At 38.6% G+C, this 14,819-nt stretch overlaps 1 protein-coding gene across 1 annotated transcript in view; it reads left to right on the forward strand.

Annotated features, from left to right (window-relative positions):
- LOC143293707 (catenin alpha-2-like) overlaps nt 1-14,819 on the forward strand; it is a 31,676-nt gene that overhangs the window by 260 nt on the left and 16,597 nt on the right. Inside the window, 11 exon segments of the mRNA XM_076604891.1 lie at nt 1,450-1,560; nt 3,190-3,379; nt 3,554-3,720; nt 4,379-4,396; nt 4,398-4,499; nt 5,492-5,588; nt 5,826-5,998; nt 6,536-6,739; nt 11,804-11,884; nt 12,323-12,475; nt 13,193-13,285. Coding sequence (XP_076461006.1) covers nt 1,462-1,560; nt 3,190-3,379; nt 3,554-3,720; nt 4,379-4,396; nt 4,398-4,499; nt 5,492-5,588; nt 5,826-5,998; nt 6,536-6,739; nt 11,804-11,884; nt 12,323-12,475; nt 13,193-13,285 — 1,377 coding nt within the window. The 5' untranslated portion in view covers nt 1,450-1,461.

The following is a 14,819-nucleotide window of genomic DNA, read 5'->3' on the forward strand; positions in this document are numbered from 1 at the left end:
GTATTAAAAACATAATCTTTAAATTTAGTAGTAGAGGTAGGCTGCACCAGTTATTCAAGTCATTTGGTATGTGATTATACAAACAAAATTTAGATATAATCATAACGGATGTTCTTGGAAGACAGAAAGATGGAGAGATGTAAGTCCATATCGTTGCCTTCCTGAGAATCACAACAGTACGAGGTGGAGGGGCGTGGGGAAGATACACAAATCATGCACGTTCTGTCTGTAAGATCTCTCTCTCTCTCTCTCTCTCTCTCTCTCTCTCTCTCTCTCTCTCTCTCTCTCTCTCTAAATGGACCGAACTGTACACGTCTCTTACCCACAAAAAAACAAATGCATGTTGATCTCACTCGCTCACTCATTCCCTCGACCGCTGGGGTCGTTGGGGGGACATGAGGAAGATGTCATAGCTCGCCACGCCGTTCTGTTGGCATGTTGATCACAACGAGACAAAAGAGGCAAAACACTATAGATAACTTTCCATTCATCCAACTTAAAAGTGAACCTACTGAAAAGGTTAGTGATCTTAAGTTCTGGGAATCATAATCAACAACAGTCTCACTTGGAACCCTCACATAAATTCCCTTTGCTGAAACACAGCCCAGAAAACCCATCAACTGTCCAAAATCAAGCATTTCCTTGACTTCCACTCGCAGATTTTTTTTCCTGGCACAAATCCAGTCTACGATAGATTATGCATCAACACTGTGACTCCGCTAGTGCAAACACCATGAACTGATGAAGCCATTACTGAATCTTCATAAATGGGGGCTCATGCTGATACTGATATTCCTTAAAAATTTAAGACTTCCCATTTTGACTCCCGACTGTAAACAAGTGAATATTGTCCCACTAATCCATAGATCAGAGAATGACAGTGCACAAGATTATGACAGGGAATGCACCACCAACATTAATAAACAAATTTCTGTAAATTCATCAAGGAACCTCCCCAAAGTCAATTTCCAAATCCTAAGAATTGACTTCTTCAGATCCAGTCTGGTTTACCCAGGCACCACCCCATGGAACTCACTCCCAGAAACAATTATACACCAGTGCCCAACCACCTTCAAAAGACATAACTTTTCCCATCTTATGCTATTATGTGCTATGTAAACTACTCATTTAATTGATATTGTTTATCACTTGAAAACGGTTGACTGAGAACCTCCCTAACCAGTGTGTTTCTATTATCACCATGGTTTAATTTTTATTTAGAGTGGAACCTATTCAGGGTGGGGACTGGATGTAAAAAAGCACACCAGTGCTTATAATTCCATTATCCTGTGTATGTATGCGTGTGATTAGATTGTTGTTTCTATACTTTCATTGTGATGTGTAACCATTATTTGATACTATAAATTAGTCTAGCACTGTAATAGTATAGGTTTTTGTTGTTGTTTTGAAAGTAATTTATTTTACTAGTTTTAGTTTTATTTCTGTTAGTTTGCAGGAACGATGTCGAGTGGTGCGGTACTAAAAATGAAATGGGATCCAAAGAACTTAGAAATCCGCACAAAATCAGTGGAAAAGACTCTGGAACCTTTGGTTACTCAGGTAATTGTCATATTTGTATGAATTTTCTTAGACTGAGTTAGACTTAGAGTATTACAAACCATTGTTGTAGTGTCTTATCATTTATCATGTTTGTAATGAATTTACTTGTGCAAAAAATATATCTGTCAGAAAACATATGTTACATCATTGTTACATAATTATACCAAAAAGTACCTTAGTAACAAACTATATTCTTGTATATCTGCCTTGAGATATGTCACACAGATGTCCATCCTGGGTCCAGTTGTGTGTTTTTTTGTTGGTTTGTTTTTTTTTTTTGTTTGTTTGTTTTTTGTTTTTTTTTTGCTTTTGTTTTTTGTCTTGTCTTGCTGTATTCAGCTCCTTTGTCAGATGTTATCAGTTATCATGTGATGTGGCACAACAGTTCTACTGGTGACACTCAACTCGGCCTCCATAGGTGAAATTGATGCACAGATGTCTCAGACAGGGGAGTGCATTGCTGGTCAAAAAAAAACTGGATGACTTACAATTTAAGCTGTAACTAAATGATGATAGGACTGAATTTATGACGGCAAGTCCGAAAAAATGTTGTCAGTATCTTTCTCTTCCTCAGTTCCTGACTCTGTTTTGATTAATGGGACACCTGTTTCTTCTGTTCACAGTCTTGGTATGATTCTTGACCATTCTCTTTCCTTCCAACAGCACGTTTCAAACACCTGTAAAGTCGCCTATCAGGAATTGCATAGAATAAGTTCTATCTGCCACTATCTATGTACTGATGCAACCCAAACACTTGCATAATGCTTTTGTTCTCTCATGAATGGATTACTGCAATTCTCTTCTGGCTGATGTTCGTAAATTATATATGTTTGACTCACTTCCAACGAATTCAGAATAATGCTGCCAGACTCATTGCAGAGCTTCTAAATCTGACCACATTTCTCCTCCCCTCCTGAACTCCCATATCTGTATTCTGGCTTGCCAGCTCCGTTCTTCTAATACTTGACTTCTCAGAATACGTTACTTCAGAATTAAGAGTATGACCTATGGACAAAGATATGTTTTCTTTTCAAGCCCCAAGGACATGGAACAGACTCCCTGATCAACACTGACTCTTGCATCTTTCAAATCTGTCCTGAAAACTCACCTCTTCGCTCACCAATAAATTTCACTGTGGCATGTCTGTCAAAATAGTATAATTTAAAACTTCAATACTTGTTTGCTTTATTGTATATATACAGTGTACACACACACACACATACACACACACACACACACACACACACACACACACACACACACACACACATACACACACACACACACACACACACACACACACACACACACACACACACACATATGCATGTATACATTGCGAATGTGTGTGTATGAGTGTGTGTGTGTTTGTATGGTGTGTGTGTGTGTGTGTGTATCATGTATGTGTGTTTGTGTGTGTGTGTGTATGTTTGTGTGTGTGAGGAAATGGGCAGAAAAGTGGGAAAGTTGATAATGATGATGGGTCTCACAGCCACTGCTCAACAGAAGTTCAGAAGTTCATGTGTCAAAAGTATGACATTTTCCTGATTGCATTTTAATTTTTTGTTTTTGTTTTTATCGCATTGTATTAAAAAATAGATTCTTCTGCAATGTTTCAACAACTTTCAGGTGACAACATTGGTGAACCAGAATGGTCCATCCAACAAAAAGAAGGGGCGTTCAAAGAAAGCCCATGTGCTGAGTGCCGCAGTGCAGAAAGCCACAGAAAATTTTGTCATCCAAGGGGAACAGATTGCTGAAGAAAACCCTGAAGTGAAAGCAGACATGATTGCTGCGATTGATGAAGTAAAACAAACAGGTAAAGTTTTGAATGTGTTCAGACTTGAGTGGGTGAATGAGTGCTATGAGTGAAGAAATGTGGTTTGAGTGTGTGTGTGAATGTAGGTTAATATACAGATGTCATATGAGAGTGTATATAAGTGTGTGTGTAAATAATTCGTCTTTTTCAATAACCTCTTTCCTTTATTTTCAGGGGAGACAATGAATGATGCTTCCATTGAGTTTGCGGCTGACCCCTGTTCGTCTGTGAAGCGTGGTGCCATGGTACGAGCAGCGAGAGCACTACTATCGGCCGTGACGCGTCTCTTGATTCTTGCTGACATGGTGGATGTCTTTCTCCTGCTGAACAAGGGACATTCTGTGAGTCTGTGTGTCTGTGTATATACATGTGTACATGTATGTGTCATGTATGTGTGTGTCTGTGGTTACTTTCCATTTTCAAAGTGTGAGGGAGGCATATTTATGTGTTACCAGAAGGTTTTGTCAGTTTTCCTATATCTCTGCCAGCAAAACATGGATGCTGTCAGCAGACATGCAAAGATCTTGGGCATCCGCTAAACTGATCATGTGACAAACAAAGGTCTGCAGCAAGATCCAACAAGCAGTAGGTCCTCATGATGATGTCCTAAAAGTCATTAAGAAACAGGGGAAAAAAATTGTATGTACATGTTTTCTGCAAGAAGGTATGTACATGTTTTCTGCAAGAAAAGGGGAAAAAAAAGTGGTATGGGCATGTTTCCTGCTCAAAAGGACTGCAGATGACATCTTGCAAGGAACAGTCAGAGGAAGCCGCAGATGAGGAAGAGGTGGGAAGACAATATCCAAAAATGGACAGGGATGAACCATGTGGAATCAAAGAGAGTAATGGATAACAGAGACAGATGGGGGAGAGTTTTGGAGTCTTAACTGGTGCCCCAACAACATCAGCAGAACTGAAGGGATAAGTAACACGTAGTGTAAGTCCTGACAATACTGTGAAGCGAAGTGAGGTGACCTGTGAACCCTAAATGATGTGCAGGTGGAGGACGACCTGCAGGGGAGTGATGAACGCCACCAGTCAGCAGGGGCTGATGGACAGCTTCCGCACCCTGGGCAAGAGCATCGGGGAGCTGGAGGAGATGGCTGCCAAGAGACAGGCTGTGAGTTTGTCGTCATTGTCATCATTGCCTTTCTGTTGTGTTCTTGTTTTGTTTTTTTGTGTTCTTAATTGTGAGGAGTAAGCTGTGAACATAAGTAATTGACTTCATTTGGTCTGTAGGATGAATTGTTGGTCTGTATATTGGTGTCATTTTTTTCCAGTTACATAATTATTGGGGTTTAGCTTGATATAGTCTGTATTTTGGTGTCTCTTTGCTGTTGACTAATCATTGGGATTTAGCCTGATGTAATCTGTTTACAGTTGTCTTTTTTCTGGCAGGTAATTGTTGGGAGTTAGCTTGATATAGTCTGCATATCACTGTCTTTTTCTGTTAACTAATTTTATAGTCGTCTAAATTTCCAGGAGTTAGCCTATTTTTCTGTTACAGATGTTAATGCCCCCTTTTTTTTCTGTAGGCTGAATTGTTGACAGGTAACCTGTTGAATAATCTGTTGATATTTGTCTTTTTTTTCTATACACTGTCTTCTTGGGAGTTGTTCTTTGGGAAAGTGTGCATGACTGTCTGACTTTATAATTCCCTTGGCTAAGTTCTTGGTGTTTAGATCAGTTAGGTTATACTACAGATTTGTTGGGATTTCCCTGTGATTTGGTCTTCTGTGGGTGTTTAAGTTATTTTTCTTCTCAAGCATATTTTGATGTTACTGTTGGGTTTTGAAATTTTTAAGAGGTTATTTGGAAACCATTTATGAAAAGCTTGGATGTTAATTATGAAACTTTTTTGTAAATATTATGCAATATAATTATTAGGATATGTTTTTTTTAAAGAGAAGCAGGGATGCCTTTTTCATTAGTTCATTATGTTAGGTGACATGGAAGTTGAGTCAGATTTGTAGACCTATCTTTGTGTGATTGTGGTGCTCTTTTGATGATTATATACTATCTTTTTTATAACTAAAAATAAGAAGTGAAATGGGTGATAATATGCACATGCTTTGTAGAATACATAATCAAATGTTTGTATGTTGGGCACAGGATTTGAAGGACCCTCGTAGACGGGATGAGTTGGCTGCAGCACGGGCCATGCTGAAGAAAAACACCATGATGCTGCTCACCACCTCAAAGGTCAGGGGCTCTTTGTTACCTTGGATTTGCTGAATGATTTGATCTTTGTTATTTTGTTGCCATCTCCTCATGTATTTTAGCTTACTTAAAAGTAGCAAAAATCAAAACGCTAGCAAAAGTCAGAAGGGCATTTTCATCACTATTTGACCAAGTTGTTTCAACAGAAAGACAATGGAATGGCCGTCCACGACTTTTTCGCTCTGTTGATGTCGCCCACATGTTGTATTTATGTCCTTTCTTTCAGGCTTATGTCGCCACCCAGAGCTTGCTGCTGCCAAAGCCAACAGAGACTACGCGTACAAACAGCTGTGCGAGGCCATCAACATCATCTCAGCTGCCGTACAAGCAGCAGGGGCTTCTGATGCCCATCCCTATGAGGGGCCTGGGGAACTGGCCTCTGCCCTGGATGAACTGGATGTGAGTGTTTTGCTCGCTCTTGCTTGCATATGATGATCACATACATGCACATAATCAGACACAGATGTGTGTGTACATATATACACTTACAAACAAGCATGCACCTGTGTGTACGTGCATGCACTCACGAGCACACAAATACACACACGTGCTCTCTCTCTCTTTGACAGTACACAAGAGATTCATTAATTTCTATCTGAAGGTCCAACTTATAGACTTACGATTTGCAGATTAAGACAGGCACACCCACATGCTCACTTTCTCTTCCTTCCTGCTCTACTCCAGGAAAAGAATAAGCCAAGTTACATGTGAGTGAATACTTACAAAGATGTACAAAAAGGTGAGCATATTCTTTGATAAATGTGAAGCAGTCCAAAATAAAAAACAAAAAAACTACTAGAACAGACAAGTAGCATAATCTTTGACAGGTAGAAAACAGTCGAAAAACGAAACCACTGTAACAAATAAGTAACCTGTTATAAAGCATTGACCATTTTGCAGTAACTGACTCTGTATGGAAAGGTGTTGATTCCGCAGCAAAAAATCATCATGGACCCACTGGCATACAACGAGATCCGAACTCGGCCCTCTCTAGAGGAACGCCTGGAGAGCATCATCAGTGGGGCAGCTCTGATGGCGGACTCATCGTGCACTCGGGACGACCGCCGCGAACGTATTGTGCAGGAATGCAACGCCGTGCGGCAAGCCTTGCAAGACCTTCTCTCAGAGTATGAGAAAAATGTGAGTGAACTGTCTGTGAGAGGGTGTGTGTGTGTGTGCATTCATGTGTTGTGTTATTGTGTACATCCAACTTGACTTTACAAAATCTGGTGTGAAGACTTTCTTGCAGAAATGTCTTTGTTTTGTTTAGCTTTTTCACATCCAGTAAAAATTGTCACAAGATGTTAATGAATTATATTTAGAATATCTTCTCCAATTTTGAAAAAAAAATGTGGAAGTGCTGGATATCATTCAGAAAATACCATAACCTTTGTTTTGTCCCTGTTATTTTTAGTCCCCGCTGATTGCAGTATTCATTTACTCATTGTTTTGTTGGCAGTCCACTTTTAGTTCTTGACAGGATGACAGTATCATCAGCTGGACTAAGTAGGGTACTTGAGAAAGGCTTGATTTGTTGATTTTTGGAGAGTCTGAATGACATCATTATTAAGAATGGACTTCTCTTATCACAGGAATTCAAACATTAAAAAGTGCAAGACTTCTTTTATCACAGAAATTTCTCAAGAAAGACAGTGGTTTTATAGCGCTCATATGGCAGCATTATCATACTTCACATTTGTAATTTCTAAACAGTGGCCAGTGTCCTCTTTTGCCAAATTTAAACCATTATGTCAGTTTCAAAGGCTTTGGGGAGTTAATCAAACAACTACATTTCCTTCATTCTTTTAAAAAATCTTTTAATTACCTTATTATGTTATCATTGACTCTTTTTAAAGTAAATGTCTCATCTGTAGTTTAGGAGAATTTATTAGATCTGAGCTGTTGATTGGGGAAAACTTCTTTTTTCTGTTTTAAGGTAAAGTTTGCAACCCTGAGCGTTATCTAAAATATATTTGGTTCAAGACTGCAAGACTAAAAATGAAATAATTTTGAATAGCCAATGTGTTCTTGGTTGCCTGGTCTACTGTTTGATTCTATTTCCAAACTGTTGAGTACATTTTGGCACAAGTGGTAACACGGATGCCGCGCATGACATGAAAATCACTTTAGAAATATATATATATATTATATGTCATATATTACTGTTTGGGGTACCAGTGCAGGAAACCACGGTCAAAAAATAAAGCAACACAGGTAATCCGCCTTCTGTTCTGCATGACTGGACTGTCTTGACTGCAGACTGGGAGCATATTTGACTGAATGAATTTAACCCATTCTTTTTTTTTTTTTTTTTTTTTTTATCATGATCATTTTCATTTCCCCATCCTCTCTATTTAACTGTGAAGCCTGTTGGAACTATAGTTTGGAGATAATTTAAGAGACAAGTTTACGTCTTGAATAAATAGCCCATCCTTCACTGTTCAGTAATAATCCATTGTGTGGTGACAGGTAATACGTTAGCATGGCTGTGAATTGTTGTTGTGCTGTGTGTTGATGGCATCGCTGTGTGCTGTTTGTTGATGTTGGCAATCAGATGCTGATGTGTACAGCACACACGTGAGATGTGCTTGACTGTATGGCTTGCTGTCACTGTCAGTGAACAGAATTTTTATTGGCCTTCATAACGGCGGAGATGAGGGCATAAAAAAAATAATCTGAATTTTTGGGTAGTTTTTGTATGTCACATTGTGATATACCGTGAGTATGTGATTGTGTGTTTGTGCACACTGTATTTCAAATCTTAAAGGGATCAATAATCTGATCAAATCTTCAGTTGGAATAAGATGGATTCAAATAAATCTACTGGGTTCTCTGGGTTTTTTTTTTTCTTTCATTTTTTTTTTTCTTGTGTGTGGTGAATGTTTTTGGTTGTTTTTGGTTTTATTGTTTCTGCTTGTTGCTTGAAGTTGAAATATGCCTGGTTTGCATATGATGCCTGAGTATGTTTTGATTTATGACTGGGACAAAATTTTGTGGAATGTTTTGGATATAGTAATTCTTTTAAAGACATGTCTGCTTTGCATACATAATATTACTTATTTGCAGAATGAGCTCTCTTCTTTTTTTTTCTTCTTTTTTTTTGTGGACAGAACATATTGCGTTTTCTATGTCGTTTTAGTTTTCAAGATTGATTTAATGTGAAATTAGTTAGTTTAGCTGCATATTGTTTTCACCTTTAGTTGTGAATGTTTTGACTTTTTGTTCAGTTGTTTTCATATGTATGTATTATTTATGTATCTTATAATGTGGCTAATGATATATTGAAAATACATGTGATAAGCATGGGCATGATATTTTTTGTTGTGAGCATGGAAGAAATCTAATGATACAGCAGTAACAAAGAGGCTGCATAAGGGAGAAAGAGGTTGCAGAACTTTGGAAACCTTGGAATTTCAAAGACTTTACAATCCAAACAGCATTAATGGTTAGATGATAGACACAATTACAGGTGTTTGGAGAAGAACATTTGTTTGTTAACTTGCTGACATCATGGAAATAGACAAGGGGAATGGGGGGAAGGGGAATTAAGAAGTGAACATTATTGGTCAAAATGATAAACACATTACTAATGCATTGAAAGAACAAAGTGGGGGAATGATGGGAGAGGGAGGTTAAAAGAAATTCTGAATATCTTATCTCTGTTGTTTTTTTTGGTGAAAAATGGCAAATGATAAAGAAATTCATGTGATGTCCATTATTTCTTGTGAAAGTCTGATATGATTGTGATCAGGTAAAAATTGTTTCCAAGAAATCATTTTCACTGAAATTGCATAACAATGTTGTTAAAAGTGTGATTAATTGTTGTTTTGCATTAATTTTTGGAGATGTTGAACTTTGTGTGCCCTTGGTGAAAACTAAAATTAACTGCTTGAAATAAGTGAAGTTGGACAATTGTTTTTTGTGATTCTACACCTTTGTTTTTATGATGACTGAAGTTGGAAAGTGTGAATAGTTCTGAACGGTGTTTTAGTTGAAACTGCTAGTTTTTATTTCATCTGTATGTCAGAAAATTTGTTGTTGTTGTTTTCTCTCCCTATTTTTGTATATATTATTGATTCTGACCTAATGAAGTTGGGTAACCAAGCAGTGAAAGAGTCTTAAAGTTGTCTTAGTATTCACTACAGTCAGTGCAATCACTTACAAAAATGAAAGTGGTGTTCAATAATCAGCATCTATCTGTCACAAGAAAGAGACTTTTAACCCATTACTGGCTTGAATTTTTGTTGTTGGTTTTGTTGTTGGTGGTGGTGGTTTTTTAGCTTTTGTTTAAACTTTAATTACAATAATTGTTTGGCAAAATCTGTAAAATTAGTTTGCCAGATAATAAGACACTATGAAAGTGCTTGCTGCATGCAGTATGGATGTCTTGGCTGGAGACAAAAGCTGCTTGACAACAGCATGTAGGTTTTGTTTCAGAAAATGCTATAGTGGGTGGGAAAAAAAAAGTTAAACACTAAAAAAAAAATGCAATTTAAAAAATGTTTTGGGACTTATGTGCAAAATAGAATTACCAGTGAAAAGCTAAATGTTTTCCTTGTGTAAGATTCTTTTAACTATACATGGTTTTGTCTTTGTACTGTATTGTTGAATTGTATCTGGGGTTTTTGTGGGGGTTTTTTGTTTGTGTGTGTGTGTGTGTGTCTTTGTGTTCTGGTAGATTGTTTACCCCAGGGTTTTATTCCCAGCACATCATGGCTGGCACATCTCAGCACTTGGGCCAAGGGGGCATGCACTAATCATACAGAAGAGAAGTATGTCAAAGCCTTTAGACTGTTCAAAAAAGTAGGCTTCTTCATTTTGTGACAAGGACTTGAAAATATGTTGGAATTTTCATGGAAGAATAGGGTAATGACAAGTGTGATGAAAATTTAAACCTGTAAAAAGAATTGTGTTTACATTCTTCAGTGCTGAAGTGGTTATGGATCGTGTTTCCTGGACAATACGTTCCAACTTTTGCAGAAAGTGTTTGAGTTTTGCAGTGTTTTCTGTTTGTGCTTAACCCCTAGGCTGCCTATATGATGAGATAACTCGTCACCACAAGCATGTACACTTCGCTGCCACAATGACAAGATAACTCATCATTGAAATATTCTGACTTATCCCAGCTTTGCATTCAGTTCGTTGACAAAAATACTGGTAGATTTAGCTTGGGGAATCTTTCTAGATTTTATTCATAGCTAGAAACACCATCTACATCATGAGGCAGTCCTTTATTTGAACGTTTTGGTTGGGTTACTGTCGTAGTGTTTGCCTGGCTCCTCTCCTCACTCGCTCAGCAAAATGTCGGACTGACGCCGTGCTCAAGACATGCGATCATGGCGAACTAAATCAACCAAGATTGCTTTCTTTAGCTGATGCTCAGAAAGAATTGAAGCATAATTTTGAAGAAGACAGTGATGAACATTTAAAGGACAATTTGATAGAAACTAAAGGGAGCAATCAAGAGAGTGGCCAAGATATGACTATCAGTAAGTGATGCCGGCTATTCAGCTGTAGCAGACGACAGAAGTGACCAAATTTTTAGCAGGACACAGTGTGAGCGATTTTCTTGGCACTCAGCCAACGCAGTCTGATGAGAACGGGATAAAGTGACTGTGTGAGAGGGGTGAAGAGGAGGGTGCTGGATGCAGACAGAGGGGGCGTGGCCTCACATCCATATTATCACTTGGAGAAGTCACAATGCATTGTGTATCTATCTCTTTAAAAAAAAAAATTTTTTATTGTTCTAGTATGATTTTGTGTGTGCAGATATCCATTTGTCCAGAAAATATGATATTTTAGTGCAAATTACCTGACTAATGTTTGTAATGATCAAGTTGAAAATTGACAAAAAACAAAACACTGATTTCAAAACAACAGCATGTCACTAAAAATACATAAAATGGGAAAACATATGTATTCTTTATTCATTTACCTTTCAGAAAATATATACTTTTATGGGTCTTTCTCCAATAACAAAGAGCACAGATTTTTTTGAAAATTTATACCTGTTTTTTTGTGAAAAAACCCTGGCAAATAGTTTTCACTTAAATTGTATTTTCCTGGCAGTGAAAGGGTTAAGTGAAGGGCATCTTTTTTTTCTTTTGTTTCAGAAGTACACAAAAATAGAATAATAAAATAAAAGCCTTTAATACCCATTTACAAGTACTTGTATTATCAAGTCATTAACTGCTCTGGTTGCAGGCTGGTCGACGTGAGCCGAGTGAGAACTTGGAGAAGGCGATTGACAACATGAATAAGAAGACTCGTGACCTCAGACGACAGGTGGGTATTAAATGATATTCAGATTGAAAATTTCCAGGAGGCATCAAAGTGTGTAGACTGATCCATAGACACTGCACTACAGCTGCCTTAAAAAAAAGAAACATGAGGCAGCTTCTAGTATGCAGTGTCGTGGTGTGTAGTTTGAAAAAAGGAGGGGGGTGGGGGGGGGGTATGAAAGAAACTAGGCCTATGAAGAGTCTGTAACAGTAATTCTTGGTGGCTATCTGTATCAAGTCCATTTCAGTCTTTTCAGCTGGTTTGCTTTGACTGCTGTTTGTTATTTTGTTATATATATATGTTGTGTGCCAAATATTACTACCATGCTTTTAACCAATATATACCACACTTGATTTCTCTTCCTTTGATAATAAAGTTATTCTGATTCGTATTCCGATTCTCACACATTAACTCTGCTGTATTGTGTGTGGGTGTGAACAGCTGCGGAAGGCAGTGGTGGATCACGTGTCGGACACGTTCCTGGAAACCAATGTGCCCCTGCTGGTGCTGATTGAAGCGGCCAAGGCCGGGGACGAGAGAGGGGTGGAGGAGTATGCCCAGGTCTTCACCGAACATGCCAACAAACTGGTGGAGGTAGGTGATTACGACAGCTTTTTTTTTGTGTGTGTGTGTGTGTGCCACTTTTCAAGTAACTGTATTTCGGCATTGCCACCAGATGATTTGTCACCAAGGACCTTCTTCTCAATCATCCTGAGATCTGAGGAACCTGTCATCATCACTTATAGGATAATTGTATTTTTGCATTGTACACTTTACTTTGTCAGACTGGTGGAATCGGCAGCCAGTGTGTGTGTGTTTCATTTGGCTCAATTGTGTGGCTAATGTGGTACACCTCTGTTGTTGCTGGTATGATCTGTGAATGAACATGGAAATGTAAAGGTACTTATGCACCATCATTTGGTGCTGACGTTTTTTCCTCCCCCTCCACTAGATCTTGAGTGGTGGTCAGGACACTAGTCATTCGAATGAGACGATAAACCAAGGTCCCTTGTGCAGCATGCACTAAGTGCACATAAAAGAACCCACGGCAACAAAAGGGTTGTCCCTGGCAAAATTCTGTAGAAAAATCCACTTCGATAGGAAAACATAAAAAAAAAAAAAACTGCAGGCAGGAAAAAGATACAAAAAAATGGGTGGCGCTCTCAGTGTAGTAACGCGCTCTCCCTGGGGAGAACAGCCCGAATTTCACACAGAGAAATCTGTTGTGACAAAAAGAGTGATACAAGACAATACAATACAATACAATACAGTACAATACATTTTAAGCTGTTCTCAACTATTTTTGTGCAGGTGGCCAATTTGGCATGCTCTATGTCCAGCAATGAGGACGGAGTCAAGCTGGTGAGAATGGCGGCTGCAGAGATCGATGCGCTGTGTCCTCAGGTAAAATGCTCCTGCTTTTCACTCTCTTCACTCGGTTTTTTCTTTCTTTCATGGTTCTTCCTTATCTTCCATCACTGCATTTCACTTTCACCATCCTCTTTCTCTGTCTGTCTGTCTGTGTGTATGCATCTCTCTCTCTCTCAGTCTCTCTCTCTTTCTGAGCCTCTCTCTCTCATTCTCTCTCTCACTCTCTCTCTTTCTCTCTCTCTCTCTCTCTCTCTCTCTCTCTCTCTCTCATTCTCTCACTCTCTCTCATTCTCTCACTCTCTCTCTCTCTCTCATTCTCCCCCACCCTCTCTGGTTTATTGTTTGTCAGATTGATTTGCAAGGTTCTTGAAGTTATAAAGTTTGATTTACTTAGTTTTTGACAATGTCATGTTGATTTGTATATTTATTGATGAACAGGTAGTTTGAATTGTATGTTTAATGGTGCAGATTTGGTTTGATTGGTTATCAGCATAGTGTTATTTTTCTTTTTGTTTAGTAAAGCTTTGATTTGCAGTGTAATAGTTTTAGTTTAAAGAAGACAATAAAAAAAATGGGGACAGCTCTATGTCTGATCAATATGCACTCTGCTACATCCTTGAAATAAGATATTAAAATAGGAGCAGATGCCTTACCATCATATGGACCCATTGTGTTGGCCGGTCCTTGACAGCCTTCCATACACTGTAAAATAAAACAGCAATGGATATAAACATGTAAAAAGATACATGGAAGGCAGTCAAATTTCTTATGTGATAAAATTGGTCCACGTGCAACAAAGCTGCTCACATGCACATGTTTATTAATGCACTGTTAGTTGAATCATGTCAATTCATGCACAGTGTTATTTGTATGCTCCTTGATGTAAAATTACTTTATATACTTTCAGTGAAGTGCTGTTACTCTGATTAGTGTGTTGTTTGACTGACAGTGAGTTTGATGAGAGTGGTGACTAATGTGCAGGCAGAAATGCCAACTGTTATGATTTTGCCGTATCTTGTTACGCTCGGATCACAGTTTCGACGTTACGCCAACGTCAAAATTGTTCTGACAAGTTCATTTTTGACTACATAGCATGGTCACATGCTTTCCTGTCGTAACACTACCCAGACGCTCTAGATCTGTCGATCATGAGGCCAGGGCAGTCACTGCTGACCTTGGTCACACATTGAAGCAGCATTGAGTGGACCAGTCAGCTTAATCGTTTGCCTGAACAAGAGAGAACGTGACTAAATCAAACCGGTCTCGGTCAGACAGCGTCTGTGCCCGGTAGATAAGGCCATGGAGTGCAAGGAAGGAACAAGCGGCTAAAAACAAGTCAGCCATAGATTCCTATTGTAAGAAACAAGGTGAACAAAGACCAGGGAAGCGACACACTGTCACAAATGTGTCAGATGTAAAGAAGCAGCGACAGGAACAGAAGCTTTGCCAAACACACACTGAAAAATGTAATTCTACTGATGTGGCTTGGAGTCCGAGTGTTCCGACCAAATTCAAAATGTCCTACTAAATTTCCTGATTGTTCCTACCAACACTTTACAGGGGTTGG

The sequence above is a fragment of the Babylonia areolata genome, chromosome 19, assembly GCF_041734735.1.
Source record: "Babylonia areolata isolate BAREFJ2019XMU chromosome 19, ASM4173473v1, whole genome shotgun sequence".
Taxonomy (NCBI): domain Eukaryota; kingdom Metazoa; phylum Mollusca; class Gastropoda; order Neogastropoda; family Buccinidae; genus Babylonia; species Babylonia areolata.